General features: G+C 37.6%; 4 protein-coding genes across 5 annotated transcripts in view; 2 read left to right on the top strand and 2 right to left on the bottom strand.

Annotated features, from left to right (window-relative positions):
• LOC134741063 (large neutral amino acids transporter small subunit 2) overlaps window positions 1-2761 on the bottom strand; it is a 39986-nt gene extending 37225 nt beyond the window's left edge. The window contains exon 1 of the mRNA XM_063673825.1: window positions 2377-2761. Coding sequence (XP_063529895.1) covers window positions 2377-2519 — 143 coding nt within the window. The 5' untranslated portion in view covers window positions 2520-2761. The remainder of the gene's footprint in view (window positions 1-2376) is intronic.
• Window positions 2762-3312: 551 nt separating this feature from the next.
• On the top strand, window positions 3313-9989 carry LOC134740675 (homeobox protein Mohawk). 2 transcript variants are annotated; one of them, XM_063673224.1, is made up of 5 exons: window positions 3313-3345; window positions 6009-6152; window positions 6618-6868; window positions 7061-7220; window positions 8520-9989. In XM_063673224.1, exons 3-5 carry the CDS (start codon window positions 6753-6755, stop codon window positions 9069-9071), a joined length of 828 nt encoding a protein of 275 aa, XP_063529294.1. In that variant the 5' UTR covers window positions 3313-3345; window positions 6009-6152; window positions 6618-6752; the 3' UTR covers window positions 9072-9989. The 2 variants fall into 2 exon arrangements, with proteins under 2 accessions (XP_063529294.1, XP_063529293.1); XM_063673223.1 differs by lacking the exon at window positions 3313-3345 and having other exon boundaries at window positions 5930-6152.
• Window positions 9990-10592: 603 nt separating this feature from the next.
• On the bottom strand, window positions 10593-11768 carry LOC134740676 (large ribosomal subunit protein uL10m). Its single transcript, XM_063673225.1, has 3 exons — window positions 11666-11768; window positions 11080-11586; window positions 10593-10890 (listed from the first exon to the last, which is right to left on the bottom strand). The coding sequence occupies exons 1-3, from the start codon at window positions 11682-11684 to the stop codon at window positions 10661-10663; spliced, it is 756 nt and encodes a 251-aa protein (XP_063529295.1). The 5' UTR covers window positions 11685-11768; the 3' UTR covers window positions 10593-10660.
• Window positions 11769-12155: 387 nt separating this feature from the next.
• On the top strand, window positions 12156-15871 carry LOC134740673 (angio-associated migratory cell protein). The gene is made up of 5 exons (XM_063673222.1): window positions 12156-12306; window positions 12454-13081; window positions 13612-13786; window positions 14961-15077; window positions 15550-15871. The coding sequence occupies exons 2-5, from the start codon at window positions 12458-12460 to the stop codon at window positions 15864-15866; spliced, it is 1233 nt and encodes a 410-aa protein (XP_063529292.1). The 5' UTR covers window positions 12156-12306; window positions 12454-12457; the 3' UTR covers window positions 15867-15871.
• The last annotated feature ends 1300 nt before the right edge of the window (window positions 15872-17171 follow it).

Here is a 17171-nt window from a genome sequence, read left to right as displayed (position 1 = left end):
GGAATAGATAGGTACCTATATTAACGTAAATAACTTCCAGGTGTGTTTTCAGGTGACGTTCTTTTGGTTTGTTCTTGTATTACAATTATCGGAAAATTTACATGGCCTTTTCCGAAAGAGGAAACTCGTTAAATTCGGATCTGCATGAAAAACTGATCGATATTTACATTAACATATTTAACCTATAGATATCAGTATCATATTACCCACATAGGTCGGGGTACAATAAAAGTTTTTAAGTACTAGATAGTTGTAGCGGGACGCGGGACCCTAGTTGTCATGTTAATTAAATCTGAAATGGAATGATTCAATAATTGCCGAGAGGTCATGATCGTGACATATGTCCAATTCATTGTCATTTACTCCAACATAAGTACACTAATAAATATAAATACCGGGCAAATAGAAAGAGCAAGGTCTACATTCACTGGTAACTCCGGGTTTAACCGGTTAACCGCGAGTTAGTGGCTAACACTGGATAACGCTGGCCCTTAATCACATTAGCTTTTTAGGCAGGTACCGGTACTCTGGGATAGATCTGGGATCTACTGATCAAGCTCTCAAGCGTATAAAAGTTGAACGTACTCATATTTACATCCGTATAACGAATGCGCAATTCTACTTAGATAAACTACAGGTATACCTATTTAATCTTGCAAAAGCCTACCTCACAATAACTCATTTATCAACCAGTACCTCTACATTAAATAAAAGCAAGCCTTAAGTCTACATTCTCTACCAACCTTTTCTGTTTTTTTTTGTTTTGTTGGCGGTGCTGGAATAAATTTATCATCTACCTACGGGTAAAACCCCGTGAAAAAACATACTGGTTTAAGAAATGACCTAGTTTGAGATCTTTTTTTTGCCCGACTAGGTAGGTACGTGAAGTGAAACGGAAGGCCTCGGATAAATAAGCAAATCTTTTAATATAGAATATAGAGTACTTAAGTAGGTAGAGCTCAAATATATGTATTCATGTTAGTATGTATTAATTATATATTTTATTAATTATATATTATAATAAGTAAGTAAGTAAATATTATTTTCACCATACCAGCTTATAAAGGCTCTCTTTATTCTTCAAACACTGATGAGAAAGTAGCATTCTTTCCACATGAGTGGCAAAGTAAACTGATATCAGGGCGGCGCGGCGGAACAGTTTTTAGGTTACTTCTCGTTCATGTCATCTGGGTCTAATGGGTAAGTATGGTATCAATGCATTCAGTTTGATGTTTTGAACACAAATATATGAGATGACAAGCGTGAAAGTGGTGGGGTAGTTGCTGTGACGTCACGTCATAAAGGCAGTACAAAGTTTTTAACTTTTTTCTTTTAAACATACCATGTGGGGTACCAAATGAAAGGGCTTTGTGAGTAGATCACAAATATATAACATACTGTAACATTTTCACTACTTGGTGTAACAAATTATTAGAAAACGTTCAAAAATTTCACAAGCCACAGTTGACTGAACTGCTTCTAAATTGAAAATGACTGAATGGATTATTCCAAATTCTATACCAAATGACTGTGAATATCCTCTATATGATGTCTAAAAATAATTAACCAGATATATCAAAAAATAAGAAAAGTACATCACGTTGAAAAAAAGTATAATTCTCTGTTACATTAAACTGCAACTATTATTTAAACAAATAAAAAAACCCGACATATTTTTGAAATGGTCTTTTCACTAAATAGCTTCCATTTGCACCAAAACCATTACAATTTCCTTGTAAAATTACAAAGAAATTAAAAAGCTAAATAAAACTAGTTACCTACCTAATAACAGGTGGTCTATATAAATAAATATGATGAAAGTAATTAGCAAAATATGATTTTGGCGGTTTGTAGGTACATTTACGATTGCCAGTATGTTTAATGTCACCGATTTTTTCCTCATAGGTGTAGGTACCTAATTAATATTTCCTCAGTCGATCAAGCCAACCTATTGGAATAATTAAAAAAATGTTAAATAAGCTGTCTACAGAAATTTTTTATTTTTATTATTCTTTTAGACATTAAGTAAACCTACAAGTATCATTTCGATGAATGAACCTAAATCAGCCAAACATCATAGACAAGAATAGAGACAAGAATCTACCAAAATAACTTAGGAAACTGAACAAAAAATATCTTTGCCCACGTTAGAGTCGGTTCGGAAAGAGAAGAGTCGTGGAATGTATTGGGCCCCATACATTCCACGACTCTTCTCTTTCCGCACAGACTATAGTGTAATCAAAACCGTGACCGTTTTATTGTATAATTCGAAAACTTTCAACGCTTTCAACCGGTTGCCATGGAACCGTCACGTGCGAGATCTATAAACACAAAAGGATGATGCAAGACAGGCGGGAAATTTAAACATTAGCTTACCCAGTGTTGTTGAAAACTCCCGCGGGAGAAATGAAAATGCCGGAGCCGATAATAGTCCCAATAATAATCCCCACTCCATTGAACAGTGTTATTTTACGTTTCAAAACCACTTTTTCGCCGCCGGCGTGCGTCTGTTCACCCATTCCGCAAAAATCAATCGCGTAAACGCCAAAAGCACGTGGCACGTTGTACGCGATCGCGTTCCGGCAGTAGTCCGCGCCGGCTCTGTGACTAGCAACTACGACACCTCACCACGGGCTCTCTTACAAGACTGAATCACTTTCAGTTACCATTTTTTACGGAACCGGAATGGCAAAGTTGCATTGACGTCAGACATTACTGACTCGGCCACACGGCAGCTTGTGTTCGAGGGACTGGCACTTACAGGGGGACTTGTGGAGCGCCGAGTGCTGCCGAGTATGCACGCCGTCTGACAAAGATGCAATATTGGGGGACACGGGCTTGCGACAGGGACGGCGAAATTCTCGTGCGCCATGCCGAACAAATGGGCGCCGGCAAAATTTGAATGGAACAAATTGGTAGAGAACTTGCTTTTAGGTAGAGATACTAGAAAATGCAATGAATAAATTGGTTATTTTCTGACTCGTCATTTTAGCGTGAAAAACCTTGCTACTTATAAAAAAGTAAGTACCTAAGTCAGTATAAATCACTACATTTTAGATGTTTCTCTACGCTAAACTGAATTACTTTACTTCCCAATATTTAAATTTTACTGGAAGAGGAAAATATATTTTTCTTAGAACGTTCTTACAGAATAGAGACGCGGGAGCAAATTAAGAGTAACTGCGCCATTTATATCTTCAATAATTAATTGGAAGAGCTCTACAGAACTCTACACTTATTACTTATGAGTTTTATTGTAATTTTAAATTTGTAACATGTAATGTGTCTTGTGGGTTAATCCACAAGAAAAAAATTGTCGAGCCCCAAATCTACATCCGAAATTCTGTAAGTAAGCTATACCTACTATAGAGCAACAAAAAAAAGGTCACTTGGTATGCGTAGAAATATCAATTTTCGTCAATTTCTCTATTCCCGTTACATTTGGTTATCTTTAGTCATTATAGAGCAGTGTGAAAATAATTCAGTTTGCAGCCCCTGCTTATCAATTTCCATACAGGATTTTATATTATACACATACAGGGTGTACACTGTGTACTCAAACTCATACTCATACTCATTTATTTATTTATTTATTAATAATATTTCATATTACACGTCATAATTGGATTTACATAATATATTCAATTCATTCAAATAACAATAACAAATTACTCTTACTCTAAACTATACTATCCTAGAAACTAACACTAATAAAAAAAGACCACTTCAGCCGTCCCGAAAATCGTCCCGCGACCCCCCCCGATGCAAAGGTGCCCATGACGCTCGCCGCGTTGCCACGTTGAACCGCGATGGACAATCTTTGCATCAGGAAGGACCCAGAGCGAGGATCCAAACCCCTCTCCCGCATGCGTCTCCCCACTTCCCCGAAAAAGGCCTTGGCCTCCGTACACCAGCACCCCGTAATTTCCACTGCAAGAGGGACAAATAAATAGTTCGCCAGGACCTCATATTTCTCCCGCTTGCGAACTGCAGCCAACTCGGCTGCTGCCCCTGCCGTTCTCACAGTACGGCCAATATGCGACGCCGCGAAAGTGCTGACGCACGTTGCGTCCCACACTAAACATTTCCCCCTCTCCCAGGGAACCAAAGTTAACCCATCCGGTCTCTTCCCGTCAGAGCGACTGAGACCCGGAGGTTCCAAGACGCACGGGACGTTTGCAGATACTAGCGCCCTTCGCACGATATCATTAAGCGCGTGGTGCCGTGGGAACCTCCCCGCACACCGACCACAACTCAACGCGTGATGACCGTTGCTCTCCACCATAGTACCGCAGATGCAAACGTGGGGTTCACACACCGCACAGCCCAGGCGAAGAGCAACTGCAATCCGCGTCGAGTCGTTGTCAAGCAGTGTACCCAAGTGCGGAGAAGGAAGCGCGTGAAGCCACGCTCCAGACTCCGGCTTCGACACTGCGATTACCCTCGCCCTGTCCACACCCACCGCACTCTCCACCAAGCCCCCCAGCTCAAATAATCATTAATTAAATTAAATACTGATTAAAGACTGTAAAGTGTAAATTTAGTCACCTCACCTGCAATAATTTACGGGGTGAATACATAGGACACATAGGTCATACTGAGTACTGAGCAACTTTTACCATGGAACCAACCCCGAAATGGCAAAAAAAAATGGACTCCCCCATACAAAATATCAACATCAGCCAGCCAAAATGTATGGGAGAGTAAATTTTTGGGGTTGATCTAATAATAAAAGTTGCTCAGTTTATTAAATTAAATAATAATTTATTGCAGATCATAACAATCCATATATTTTGTTAGTTTATCTTAAGTTAAGTAGCTAATAACTAGTGTTAGTGTTTACTAAGTTAACCTACAACAACACCATACAGGTCAACATACAGTTCGCCAAGTTAACAGTTATTATAGCCTATAATAACTGTTAACTTGGCGAACTGTATGATATTTTTTTAGTCACCTATAATTTATAGGTGACTAAAAAAATATCCTGCATAGTCGTCGTATTGAGTTTACTGTGGGCCTAGAGCCCGATTCCGATTCTAATTTCTTGTTCTGTATTGTTTATACCAATTTCAGTATTCTAGTACTAATGATCAGTGAGCTAAGACGCGAGTAGACAGGCGGACAGACAGATAGGCGGACATTGCGAAACTGTGAGGGTTCCTAGTTGCCTACGAAACCCTAATAAATATGTTGTACATTTTATTATCAAATATAAAATTACCAATTTGAAAATCTTTACCTGTGAGGCAAAAACTATGTGTTTCAAGTTTCAAAAATAAGTATTATAATATTTATAAGCGGCCTGTTATTTCATTCTAACATCTTTAATTAGTGAATATACCTTTGTAGGCCACTTTAATTGCTGATTCAGTTTACAGAGACATTATCTGCTCAATAATTCATTAGTAAATTACTAATTGACTACCTACACAGCACTATTATCTATATGTTTTTTTAATTATAGGTACTTAACTTAGGTACATTAAATAACCATCGGTGTGGGTACTCTGGCGCAAGATAAGCCAGGGCCGCCGGAAGGAGTCACGGTAGAATCTCAGGCATCCCATGGCTCCTTCAAAACGGTAAGTCGGGTGACGCCGGAGTGGCTTTTAGTGGGTATACCTCCTCTCCTCCTCTCTTTAGGAGAGGATGGCTGCAGGAGGGAGTCCCACATATCCCCCAATGGCTCCCCAGGCCGGGGGAATGCGTAACGCATTTTACCACTCCGTCAAAAAAAATAAGGTACATTAAATAAGAACGTCACGAATGGAGGTATTTGGAGGTCACTATTTACAATTTGTGATGTTGCATTTTACATAAATTAGTAAAAACACGCAGATTATCACGGCATCGTGTTTTAAGAAACACTTACGTGACTCGGTACCTACCTCCACATCTGTAAAGTCAACTGACTTGGAAAAAAATAGTAATCAACAGCACAATGTCAAGGATGTAAACACTGTATAAATAGTTGTATAAAATATTAACAAGTTTATCTGTCGCAGAGATGTTTTGAAGACTTCGCGGGAGACATCCTGAAATAACGCGATTTGTAGCAGCGGCGCGCGCGCACCCGCGCGGCGGCGCTGCCGTCGCCCGCGCTTATCCGACGCCATTTTCACACAGGCACCGAGCTTTCCCGCAGACAGGTACGTCCATTTATTATCCCACATATTAAAAAACATCACCACTGAAAAACACCATCATAATACGACGATCTGCCGACTAAAACACGTATAACCTCTAGTTTAGCATACGTACACTGAGTTTTACCGCTCATTTAATAACAAGAACAACGACCCTAGCACACGTAATACCTAGTTATGTTTTTTATTCTTATTTGCGATTGCTGAATATGAAACTATTAACCGGCGTGTTTAACCAAAGTTCGATGAATCTGTTCACGGTACTCGTCGCCAAATTGGTGATTTCCATGTCAGTAAAATAATTGGAGCTAATAACATCTAAAAGTGAACTGTGGAATGTGACCGTCATGTTTGCGTTACATCAACGCATTGCCGGACCGTAGTGCACTATCCGACGATTCCGAGTGATTAGACAGTGTGTTCGAAAGACAATCTATTTGTGTCATCATGTCCTTATTTTTTTAATAGATCACCAAGCATCCCCCGCAGCGGCAGCGCGACAAGACACGAGTCGTGTCTCAAGCTGCGGCGCCCTACGCACGTGCTCGCCCGTGTCTAGTGATTGTGAACTTACACCAAACTTAATCGCACCTAAATATTCAAATGACTCTAATTCAAAACCCGAGTGAAGCAAAAGGCGAAACAATGGAGGGATCCCCGGCCAAAGAGGACAGCGGCGCCAAGTCCTTGAGGCCCGTGAGAAACAGACGATACACACGGTGAGTGCGCTGACATGACTCAATACTTTCAGCCAGGAGGGATAAGTTTCTTTGTGCGTCATGCACTAACAGAAAGAGCATCCTTTATGCAAAACCCTCTAAGACTCGCGAGTGTTTTGTTATTCATCATGTTTTCACAGCATGTAAACTAATGTCAAACATGAACTTTACATGGTACTCATACAATTACAGAAGGAGTCTAGTTGCAGGCCAGCGGCCTCAGAAAAGGTTATTCACGCCAGAAATAAAGCGGTATTTAAAGGATTGGCTAGTGCGTCGAAGAGACAATCCCTATCCTAATCGAGAGGAAAAGAAATACCTCGCGGATGAAACAGGCCTTACCTACATTCAGGTACCCGAATATGTATAATTATTACATAACTAAGTAATTATCAAGTCTCATTTAAATACGAGCTGCTAAAAAACTTCATGTAATGTATCATGTTTGTGCCTGCCACCAACCTAATTGGAAGCGTGCCAAGAATTGCTATTTGTACATACCTAAATAGGCACTATTTTTGTCACTGCTTTGTTAACCACAAGATTTGTATTATTTCCAGTATTTAGTCAGCTAACAAGACAACTTCTTATTACGTTCCAAAACTTAAACAAGTGTTTTCAAGAATTACAATGAAATTTGTGGCAAACTTACGGTTTAGAACTATTTCAATGGAATATTCATTAAAATACAATTATATTTTCATGTAAAGTCGAAGGCAAAAATATCGATACAGACAAATGGCTCAAAAACATGTGAACATGACTTAATTGTCTAAGGTGTAAAAGCGTACACATATTTTTGAAACTGGGAATGTATATATATTTATTATGCCCTTGACTACCTACGCTTATTGAACACTTATTTAGTTATACTACGTATAACACTACCTACTTAGGTGCCTACTGAAACCTTACGACCACTGAATTTAATTATTTTGAATCCATCCGTCAATTATTACAAAGTGTACACCCCAGGCCAAAAGTATGGAAACAAGCTTATATGACAATAAAACACTGTGATTTTCATGTGATGGATGGACTACTCATTGACAATTAGAAAAAAATAGTAAAAATGATAATAAAACATTTTAAAAGTACATAACAAATAAGAAACATCTTATACCCTTAAACGAGCAATTTTCGGATATTTATATATTTCGGGGAACTCGGAAACGGCTCTAACGATTTCGGTGAAATTTGCTAAATCGCGGTTTTCGGGGGCGAAAAATCGTCTTATCTCTGGGAAAACGCGCATTTTGAGTTTTTATATGTTTTCCGAGCGAAGCTTGGTCTCCTAGATATTGAGATATTAAAGAAAACAACGTTGTTTCCATACTTTCGGCTTGGGGTGTACTTACGCGTATGTTTTGGCCTTTTAATAATTTAGGTATAGGTGCATTGATAGCTCTTCATTTCTTGTGTGTCTGTCAATGTCATATGGCTACGCAGCCACAAAAAGTACCACTTTTTGAGCAACTGTATTAAAAAAGGTATATAGAGTCGTGTAAACCTTAAGACCATCAAGCACGAAAAAAATCTGCATTAAAATATAGTGAATTCAGTTCTACTCTCGATTCTGATAGACCAATATGTTTTCAGTTGTCAAAAAAAAATCCTTTTTGAAATTTTACTAACAGAGAAATTTCCGCAGATTTGCAACTGGTTCGCCAACTGGCGGCGCAAACTGAAAAACGTCAACGCGGATCGAAACCAACAAACGTGGGGCCACCTCATCCGCACATACAACGACCGCGCTCAGGGCAACGTGGAGCAGTTCAGCATCAGCTCCGACGACAGCATCTGGAGCGAGCCAGAGCCCACCAGCTCCAACTACGAGTCACTAGACTTCGAGACTGAGCACGACAGCCCGGAACCACACTACCAAGAGGAGTCTGACTCCTCCATAAATTCTAAAGAGAAATGCGAATTTTTCAACAATAACTACAGCGAGCAGCAAGAATGTCTCGGCGAATCGAAGAAAATCACGAGTCCGTTACTCCTGAGCAAGTGGTTGGAGAGCGCAGCGAGGTTTCAGCCGAGTGAGATGAACTATTCGTGGTGGGCGGACGGGAAGCGGCGGCGGGTGGAGGCGCGCCCGCAGCGGGTCGTCAACACCACGTCGAGGCACGACCGGGACGAGGTGGAGGCGGCGGTGGCCCTCACGGCCCTTGCTAGCGCCACCACGCGCCTCATTGCCCCATAGAGCGTTCGTACTTACCACAACTCCTTTATGTGATTTCCTTCACTCCACACAATGCAAATGCATTGATATGCGCTACTTGATTGATTAATATCCTGTGCTGCCATAATTCGACACCTTGCCACACGAGCTCTTTTAGAAACAAATTATAGATTTTCTGATTGAGGGAGAGAAGGGTATTTTAGATTAATCTTAAGCATTTTTTGTAACCATTACCACTTCAAAAAAAACTTGTATAATAGATAGGTACCTATTTCTTCAGACAATAAATTTCTTGGTACTAATAAATTATATTTAACATTATCACACTGGTGCCGCAACTGGACGCGGCGACGTGGTGCGGGGGAGACATCATTGCCGTATGAATTTCCAACGCATTTGACGCAATGATTTGAACTTCCCTTGCCTAATTTATTATTATGCCTATAAATCATTAGTACCTAGTACCTACTGATGTGGGCCCAAGTGGTTCGTGTATTTAAAATGCTTCAGTGACTACTGTATTCAAACATATTTATTAGTTTTAGACTTTTATTATAAGAATGTTACGATTTTAAAGGTGTGTGATATACATAAGTAATTACTATAAATATTGTTGAATTCACAAAATGACTCAGTTTGGAAATCTTTATGAATATTGTTGAAAGTGTACTAGTAAATCCATGACAAAAAATTCATGACTACATGTCTAAATTTATGTGCCATTTTAAACAAGTTTTGCTCAACTTATCTTTAATATTTAAGTAGCCTGAGTGACTGCCTATTGCCTTGATGTTATATGTGGGTAGATTAGGTCATTTTCGTTGTTTAATTGATCTCTTTTAGATTAGACATTAAGATTTAATGTAAATTTAACACCTGCCAAAGATTGCGTTTAAAGTTCCACATTTATTATTAAAATAATAAGTTTCATGTGACAGAGTAATTCTTTGATCCTCAACTACCAAAACCAATGGAGTTTCATCATATTATTAGTGTATCAATCATGATGCTTAAACATCAATTATTACAGGACAAAAATTAAAACCTTGATAAAATAACAATCAGGTGTAGTATCACCATTCCCAGCCTGTCTTCTTCCACCTGAGGGCTGTTGCTTCCTCTCATTTTACAAGAAAGTTGGCCTATAGTCCACATGCTTGCCCATTGTGGATTATGGACTTCATACATACTTTTGAATTTCTTTATAGATATACTTTACACAGGTTCTAATGAATCTACCAAATACTTTCTAGATACTGTGCAAAGAGAAACTTATATAGTAGACTATAGCTTGTAGTCATTTTTAGTAGGTTAGAGTAACCAACTTATTCATAAAACTTAGCAACCTCTTACAAACATCTGTTAAATTTTGTCTCCTAACAAACAGAAACGTCAAAATGACAGGGACACAATTATCAACGGTTTTTTATATTTGACAGACGTTTATGAATAACACCATTACTCATTAGTGTATATTATTCTTACATATTTCTGAAATTATTTCCTAACAGGTATAAGAATAAGGTGTATAAAAATAAAAAGTAAACTTTAATTACCTTTTAATGCATCTAAACTGCTCTTATATTTCAATTATTTTTCTATAAATTATTCTAGGATTGTTCTTTACTGTCTGCAGGTGGTTCTGATTTGTTCTGAAGTTCCATGTGTTGGTCGAGGTTTGAGACGAGCATTTGCTGGGCCTGGTTCAGTTGTCCCACGAGGGTGGATCCCGCACTTTGTAGGATGGAACATAGGTGACTTCTAGCTACATCCAAGTTGGGTAGTTTGCTGAACTCAACCAATTCATTCTTAGACATTAATCTATCTTGAATGATCCCCGCTGTAGGAAGATTGAATGATATAAGAATATTGTAGACAGGTTAAAGATTTCAAATGCTTAGCTTAATGGGATGTCCATTTAGAAACTAGTTAAATCAAACTGGCTATAAAGAAATTAGATTGAAAATAAGACCTATCAGTCATGACTCGTTAATTAAATAAACCTTAACCACATTAAAAAAATACATACCCATGATCACCAGTTGTGGAGCTTTCTTCATAATATTAAACATTTTTGCGACACTTGCAGGTTGACCAAATATTATTTCTTGGTGAGAAGTAAACAAATTATTGACAGCCTTGTACCGTGTCCCCTTAGTAGCCATGGACACTATTTTTTTGCCATATGTCCTCATATGCATGTCATTTTTCTTTAATGCAGCAAATATTGGCATTTTATCCTCCATAGGAATAGAATTTTTGTGAAGAAATACAACCATTTTGGAAGTGTTGAACCAATTTAAGCATTCTCTAGCTAGAATGCGTTCAAAGGGATTATCAATCTCCTCACTTCTTCTCTTCTCCCCCCTATCGCACAGTGCAATATCGGGCATCGAAGTTTTTGGCGGTACATACCATGGCTTCGTCAAATCAATCAGTAATTGCCTCTCGAAATGGGGCTTTCTAGGTTTCTGAATGTTGATCTTTCCTCTGAATCGGCGTGCCAAAAGGAATGGCGTTTGAACTTGCAAAAGACCTGTAAACACAAGAAACAGATTAGACTTGATCAATCACTCGTAAACGCGGAAACAGATGCAACTGCAGTTAACTATTACCTCTGTTTATTGAAGCCATTTTGAGTATTTTTGAGACTGAATAATTAAAAGATATTCATTTCACAACAACCTAACCTAAAACCAAACGAATTGACAATTTTACAAAATGACACTGACAGTGACAGCATATTATATAAAAATTTTTTTATTGTGCTTTCTAAAGCGTTTTAAGTTAAGCTTAAACAGCTTGGCAAAAAACAGTATTGCCATTATAAATATCATAGCAATAATCAGGAAGTTTATTATTTGACATTTGATAAGTTTTAAAATAATACAAATTAAACGGTATAGATTCGTGGAATGTACTTAAGCGATAGTGAATATTTTCATTTATTGGCTCGATATTATTTTATGCCTCATAAAACAATTAATTAATCCATTTTCTAATTGTTACTGACATGAATTAAATTGAGAATCCTGTGGACTTTTCAGTTTCTGTACTGGTATCCCTAGTTGAAAAATAAAATGTGATTTTGCATTTTGATTTGACTTTTGACTAGTTCACATGTTGACGATTTAATTCTTATAAGTTTCTGTTTATAGTTAATTATTGTTTTAACCAATACGTACGTTAATTAATGATTATTTATTTAGTGTAATTATAGTGAATAAGACTCACTGGTGTATTTTAAATAAGTAAGGTTAGTGTAGAAAGTTTTCGAAGTCATGCCATGAGTAGTGTTGATATTTCACCATATGAAGAAACATTATTATTTATTTTCACCACCTTTTAGTTCTAAGCAAGTGCTTGCGAGGCACGTGTACACAGGCATTATTTTAAATTGCAGAACAATGAGGGGTTACCAAGAGGACACTCCGCCGTCGTCAATCAGCGGCGACGAAATCGCGGGCATGGACGAGGAAGAAGCCGTATTCTTAGGCTACTTGGACGAGATGGACGAGCTAGTAGACGACAACATGGAGGAGGTCACTGATCAGGAAGAGGAGGATACAGATATGGAACCTCCAGAAGATCTCTCTATACTCGTTTTTAACAAACATGTTGGTTCAGTCTTCTGTTGCGACCTCCACCCAAGCGGAAAGTTAGCTGTGACGGGCGGAGAGGATGACAAAGCCTTTGTCTGGTCCGTACACACTGGACAAGTTATCTTTGAATGCACCGGACACAAAGATTCAGTAATATTTGTTGGCTTCAGTTTTGATGGTGCATTCCTTGCTACAGCTGACATGTCTGGTTTGATTAAAGTATGGAAATGTAATTTAGAAGAAAACCAACAAGAGCCATGGCCTATTGCATTTGAATTTGAAGCAGAAGACTTGACTTTTGGCTTGTGGCACTTTGCAGCCAGGGTTCTTATCTGTGGAGCCGTGTCTGGGGACATTTATGTGTTTAAAGTACCTTCTGGTGACATTAAAGTTTTGCAAGGTCATAACACCAGAGTGGAATGTGCTAAGGTAAGTTATATTGCAAACATTTTTTACTTTAACTTAAATTCACAATGCATAATTTTTGTTTCCAACCTTGTCATTTAACTGTATATCCATCACAGTAAATTTAATAGACGAATAATTGAAGTATCTACTTTTTGTGATTGTTGTGTTGAGTTTAAAATATTGTTAATATTGAATGATAACAATGTGCTGCATCAGGCACAAACTGATAATTTTGAACTAAATCTAAGTACCTACATAGGTGGCGCATTTACTTACAAATCACAATGAAGAGTGGGCCTATGCCTGCAACCAACAAAATGAAACCTAGGATGTGCCTGCACAGTCCAAATTTACTAAGTAGGGCAATTTTTTAAGGGCCTACTGCAAAGAACTAGTCAAAATTTTGTTATTTGCCTCTCTATCACACTTCCATATTAGAGCCTTTCATTGCGATAGAGAGGCAGATAACAAAATTTTGTATTTGGTAGGCCCTCAGGTTCTTGATCTAATAATTTTATTCAGTAATAGATAACTGTTAATAATGTTTCCAGATGTTCAAAGATGGAGTCCGCCTAGCTGCTGGTTATGATGACGGTGCAGTGAAGGTGTGGGATCTTAAGACAAATGCAGTTCTTCATCAACTTCAAGCTAATGTCCATGATATGAGGGTAACAGCTATTGACACACATCCGGAGAATAATATTATGGCATCTATATCTAGTGATGGTAAGATTACTAATATCAAGTTATCAACCCGGTATTATATAAATCCATACAACTTACTATTCATATTTATTTTTTTGTTGATAAGACTCTAGTGTAAAAGCACTATTGCCAAATAGATGGCAATAGTGCTTTTACACTAGAGTCTAGTAAATAAAGAAGACTGGAAACCCCAACATAACACTCATTGATGTTGTAGATGGCATTAAATATTTTAGTTATTTATTTATGAAAAAAATGATTTATAGCATAGCAAATTATTAAAATTTTGAGCCCTTCGTAAAAGTTTACAAATTTTTTAAACTGCTCTACAAACAAAATTTCCCCATTAAATAAGAATTGCCTAAAATGCTTCATTATGCCTTAATTGTACTTTTGTGCATATAACAGCAGCCAAGAAAGTCGAAATTTATGCTCAGAAGTACAGCAGAGGGGAAATACAAATACAATACAGATACAAATACAAATATTTATTTCATAGAATATTTCATTTCATTTATTTAGCATATATAAGCATTACAGTGTTATACCAAAGCGCTTACATACTAGTCACATCAAATAACATTAAACATTATAAACACACAAAATTAATTTAATAGCAATTCCATAATAAATTCACTAATAAATACAAATATAAAAATCTAGCAATAATTAACATAATTAGCAACAATTATAAAAATCCTTAACAACAATATCTACCTACTTATTTTAAATTACTGATTACTTAAGTGTTTGTAAGTGGCCTCCCTGAACTCAGTAAGAGAATGTGGTACAAAGATGGTCAAATTACAATAAGTGCGTCATATTCTGCCTCTATCGGCGTAGGCCGAGTAGAAACTAGGCCTTGTTGGGATTAGTCCGGTTTCCTCACGATGTTTTCCATCACCAAAAAGCGACTGGTAAATATCAAATGGTACTTCGTACATAAGTTCCGAAAAACTCATTGGTACGAGTTGGAGTTTGAACCCGTGACCTTCCCGCTTGCAAGTTGCACGCTCTTACCGCTAGGCCACCAGCGCTTCAGATTTAATATGTATAAAACTAAAATCGAAAAATATAAAAATGTGCATGAGGTATCTGGTATTGTATATTTACCAGTCTCTGTTAATACCTTTGATTCATATAAGATATTAAAACATTGCTTCTTAAGTGATACCTAACATTACATTTTATACAGGTAAAGTTATTCTGACGACGTCAAATAATGGCAAAGTTGTGGGGCAACTGCAGGCAGAGAACGACTTAGAAACAGTTGCCTTTGCTCAAGACCCACAGCTAGGATTGTTTGCATTAGGTATGTCATTTGGAATGTACCAATCCTCATTTTCATTTAAAGTGCAGGCATGCATATCTCTAGTATTGATATATTACTGAGTGAGGTTTTTTTTTTTTGCTACAAAGTGTGTCAAATTAGAATTTTACAAATACGGTGCCTACGTCTCCACTCCTAGCTTCTTTTGTTTCAATTGTGTAAGTGACTAAAAGTAGCCCATAATAATAAATAATTCAACCTATATACGTCCCACTGCTGAGCACAGGCCTCACGCGCGAGAGGGCTTGGGCTACAGTCCTCATGTTAGCCCAATGCAGATTGGGGACTTAACATACACCTTTTGAATTTCTTTGCAGATGTATGCAGGTTTCCTCACAATGTTTTCCTTCACCGAAAAGCTAAAATTATTTAAAATTATCTAAATTTAGAATTATTTAAATTTATATTAATTCATAAAATTAAATATTGATGGTTTGTCTTATATATTTTAAAGGTACACTAAACGGTGAAGTCGGTATTTGGGACACGGCAAGACAGATGGTCCGTCATCAATGCAGAAAATCTGATGATGAATCCATCGTAGGAGTCACCAAGATGATATGGGTGAAAGACCACCTTGTTACCGGGTGTCTCGATGGAGCCATTCGGGTATATCAGGGAAGATCCGGTGAAAAAGTGTTACATTTGACAGGCCACAGATCAGAAGTCCTAGATTTATGTTTCAATGAAAATGAAAATGTAATACTGACTACGTCAGATGACGGAACAGCTAGGATATTTAAATATGAAATTAATAAAGATAAGGATTAATTTTATTGTTGTCTTTAATTGTATTACAACTCGAATTTCAAACCTCTACAGGCGAAACCTGTGAAACCCATTGCGGCGGACGAAAACCTAAAAAATGAGCCACACGGGCTGACCCCTGAAAACCGTATGACTAACGCGCAGCGTATTCACGTGATATTCACGGATCAGGATCTTTAATTGGCTTCATGAATGAATTTTTTGGAAGATGTCAATCAATTGTACTTCCCGTGAGATTCAAATGTTTCTAATACACCTGCTAGCGATTGCACCCCAGAAACTTCCTAATTGGGAAAGTAAATGTGGCGCGCGCTCCGCGAGTAAAAACACTGCGTCGGAATATACGCATTTTGCTGTCAAGTTTTGATTTCAGGTATTTAGCCTCAAAATGTTGGAACAATATACCCCCACCAATTGGCGATAGAACCTCGAAGTACACTTTTATTTTATTTTATTTTGGTACATGGAAAACCAACAGCGTTATACATATCAAAAAGCGTATACTACGTATCTAAGCTCAAAAAGTACTTATTAACACTCCAAAAGCAGGTAAATACCTAAAGCTCCCAAATCCTTTAGACTTAATACCTACGTATGTTATCATTTATTAATTCACAAATGTTTTCATCATATACTGTATAATGCTTCACCATTTCAAAATTTTCACAATTAAGATTTTACCTATCTATATATCTAATTCAAAAATAACAATTGCTAGTTGATCTCTGTGCTAATCGCGTATTACTATTTAAATAGTCTTTTAGTATATTGGGTTTGATATTACAGAATCCATGAGAAAGCAACTTTGTAGAGAGACTGCCAGTCCGTATGATTTACTTGTCTCTGGACTCTGATCCACACCTATAGAAACCTCCGTTACTATTGAATGCAATATTTGCAATTTAATACGCGTAATTGTGGAGGAAATTGAATAATCAATCAACAAAAATCAGTCAGTCACAAAAAATGGACCCATTTACATTTAGATACTGTTAGGTACTGTCATTGACCCCAATGTTCACAATGAAATCGCTCATGTCCTGTATTGAAGATGCCACAGTAGGTATTATTTTCGATCTTAAAGAAGCTCTATCGTGTCGTGATCAAGACCCTAGTGCCCCAGACATCTTATCGCTTATCGAACAGATGACCAAGTTATCCGTGGAAATTATGCCAAATGAGTGTACGGGAAGACAGAGACAGATGAACCAAAACCAGTTGCTCAAACTTGGCAGAGAACTCACAAAAATCAAGCTCGCTGCTATTCTCAGCTGTATGACTATGTCACAAGACATGTTTTTAAAGAGC

This window comes from Cydia strobilella, chromosome 4 (genome assembly GCF_947568885.1).
Source record: "Cydia strobilella chromosome 4, ilCydStro3.1, whole genome shotgun sequence".
In the NCBI taxonomy this organism is placed as follows: Eukaryota; Metazoa; Arthropoda; class Insecta; order Lepidoptera; family Tortricidae; genus Cydia; species Cydia strobilella.
Note: the sequence above shows the minus strand (reverse complement) of the source record. Positions and strands in the feature narration are given on the sequence as shown.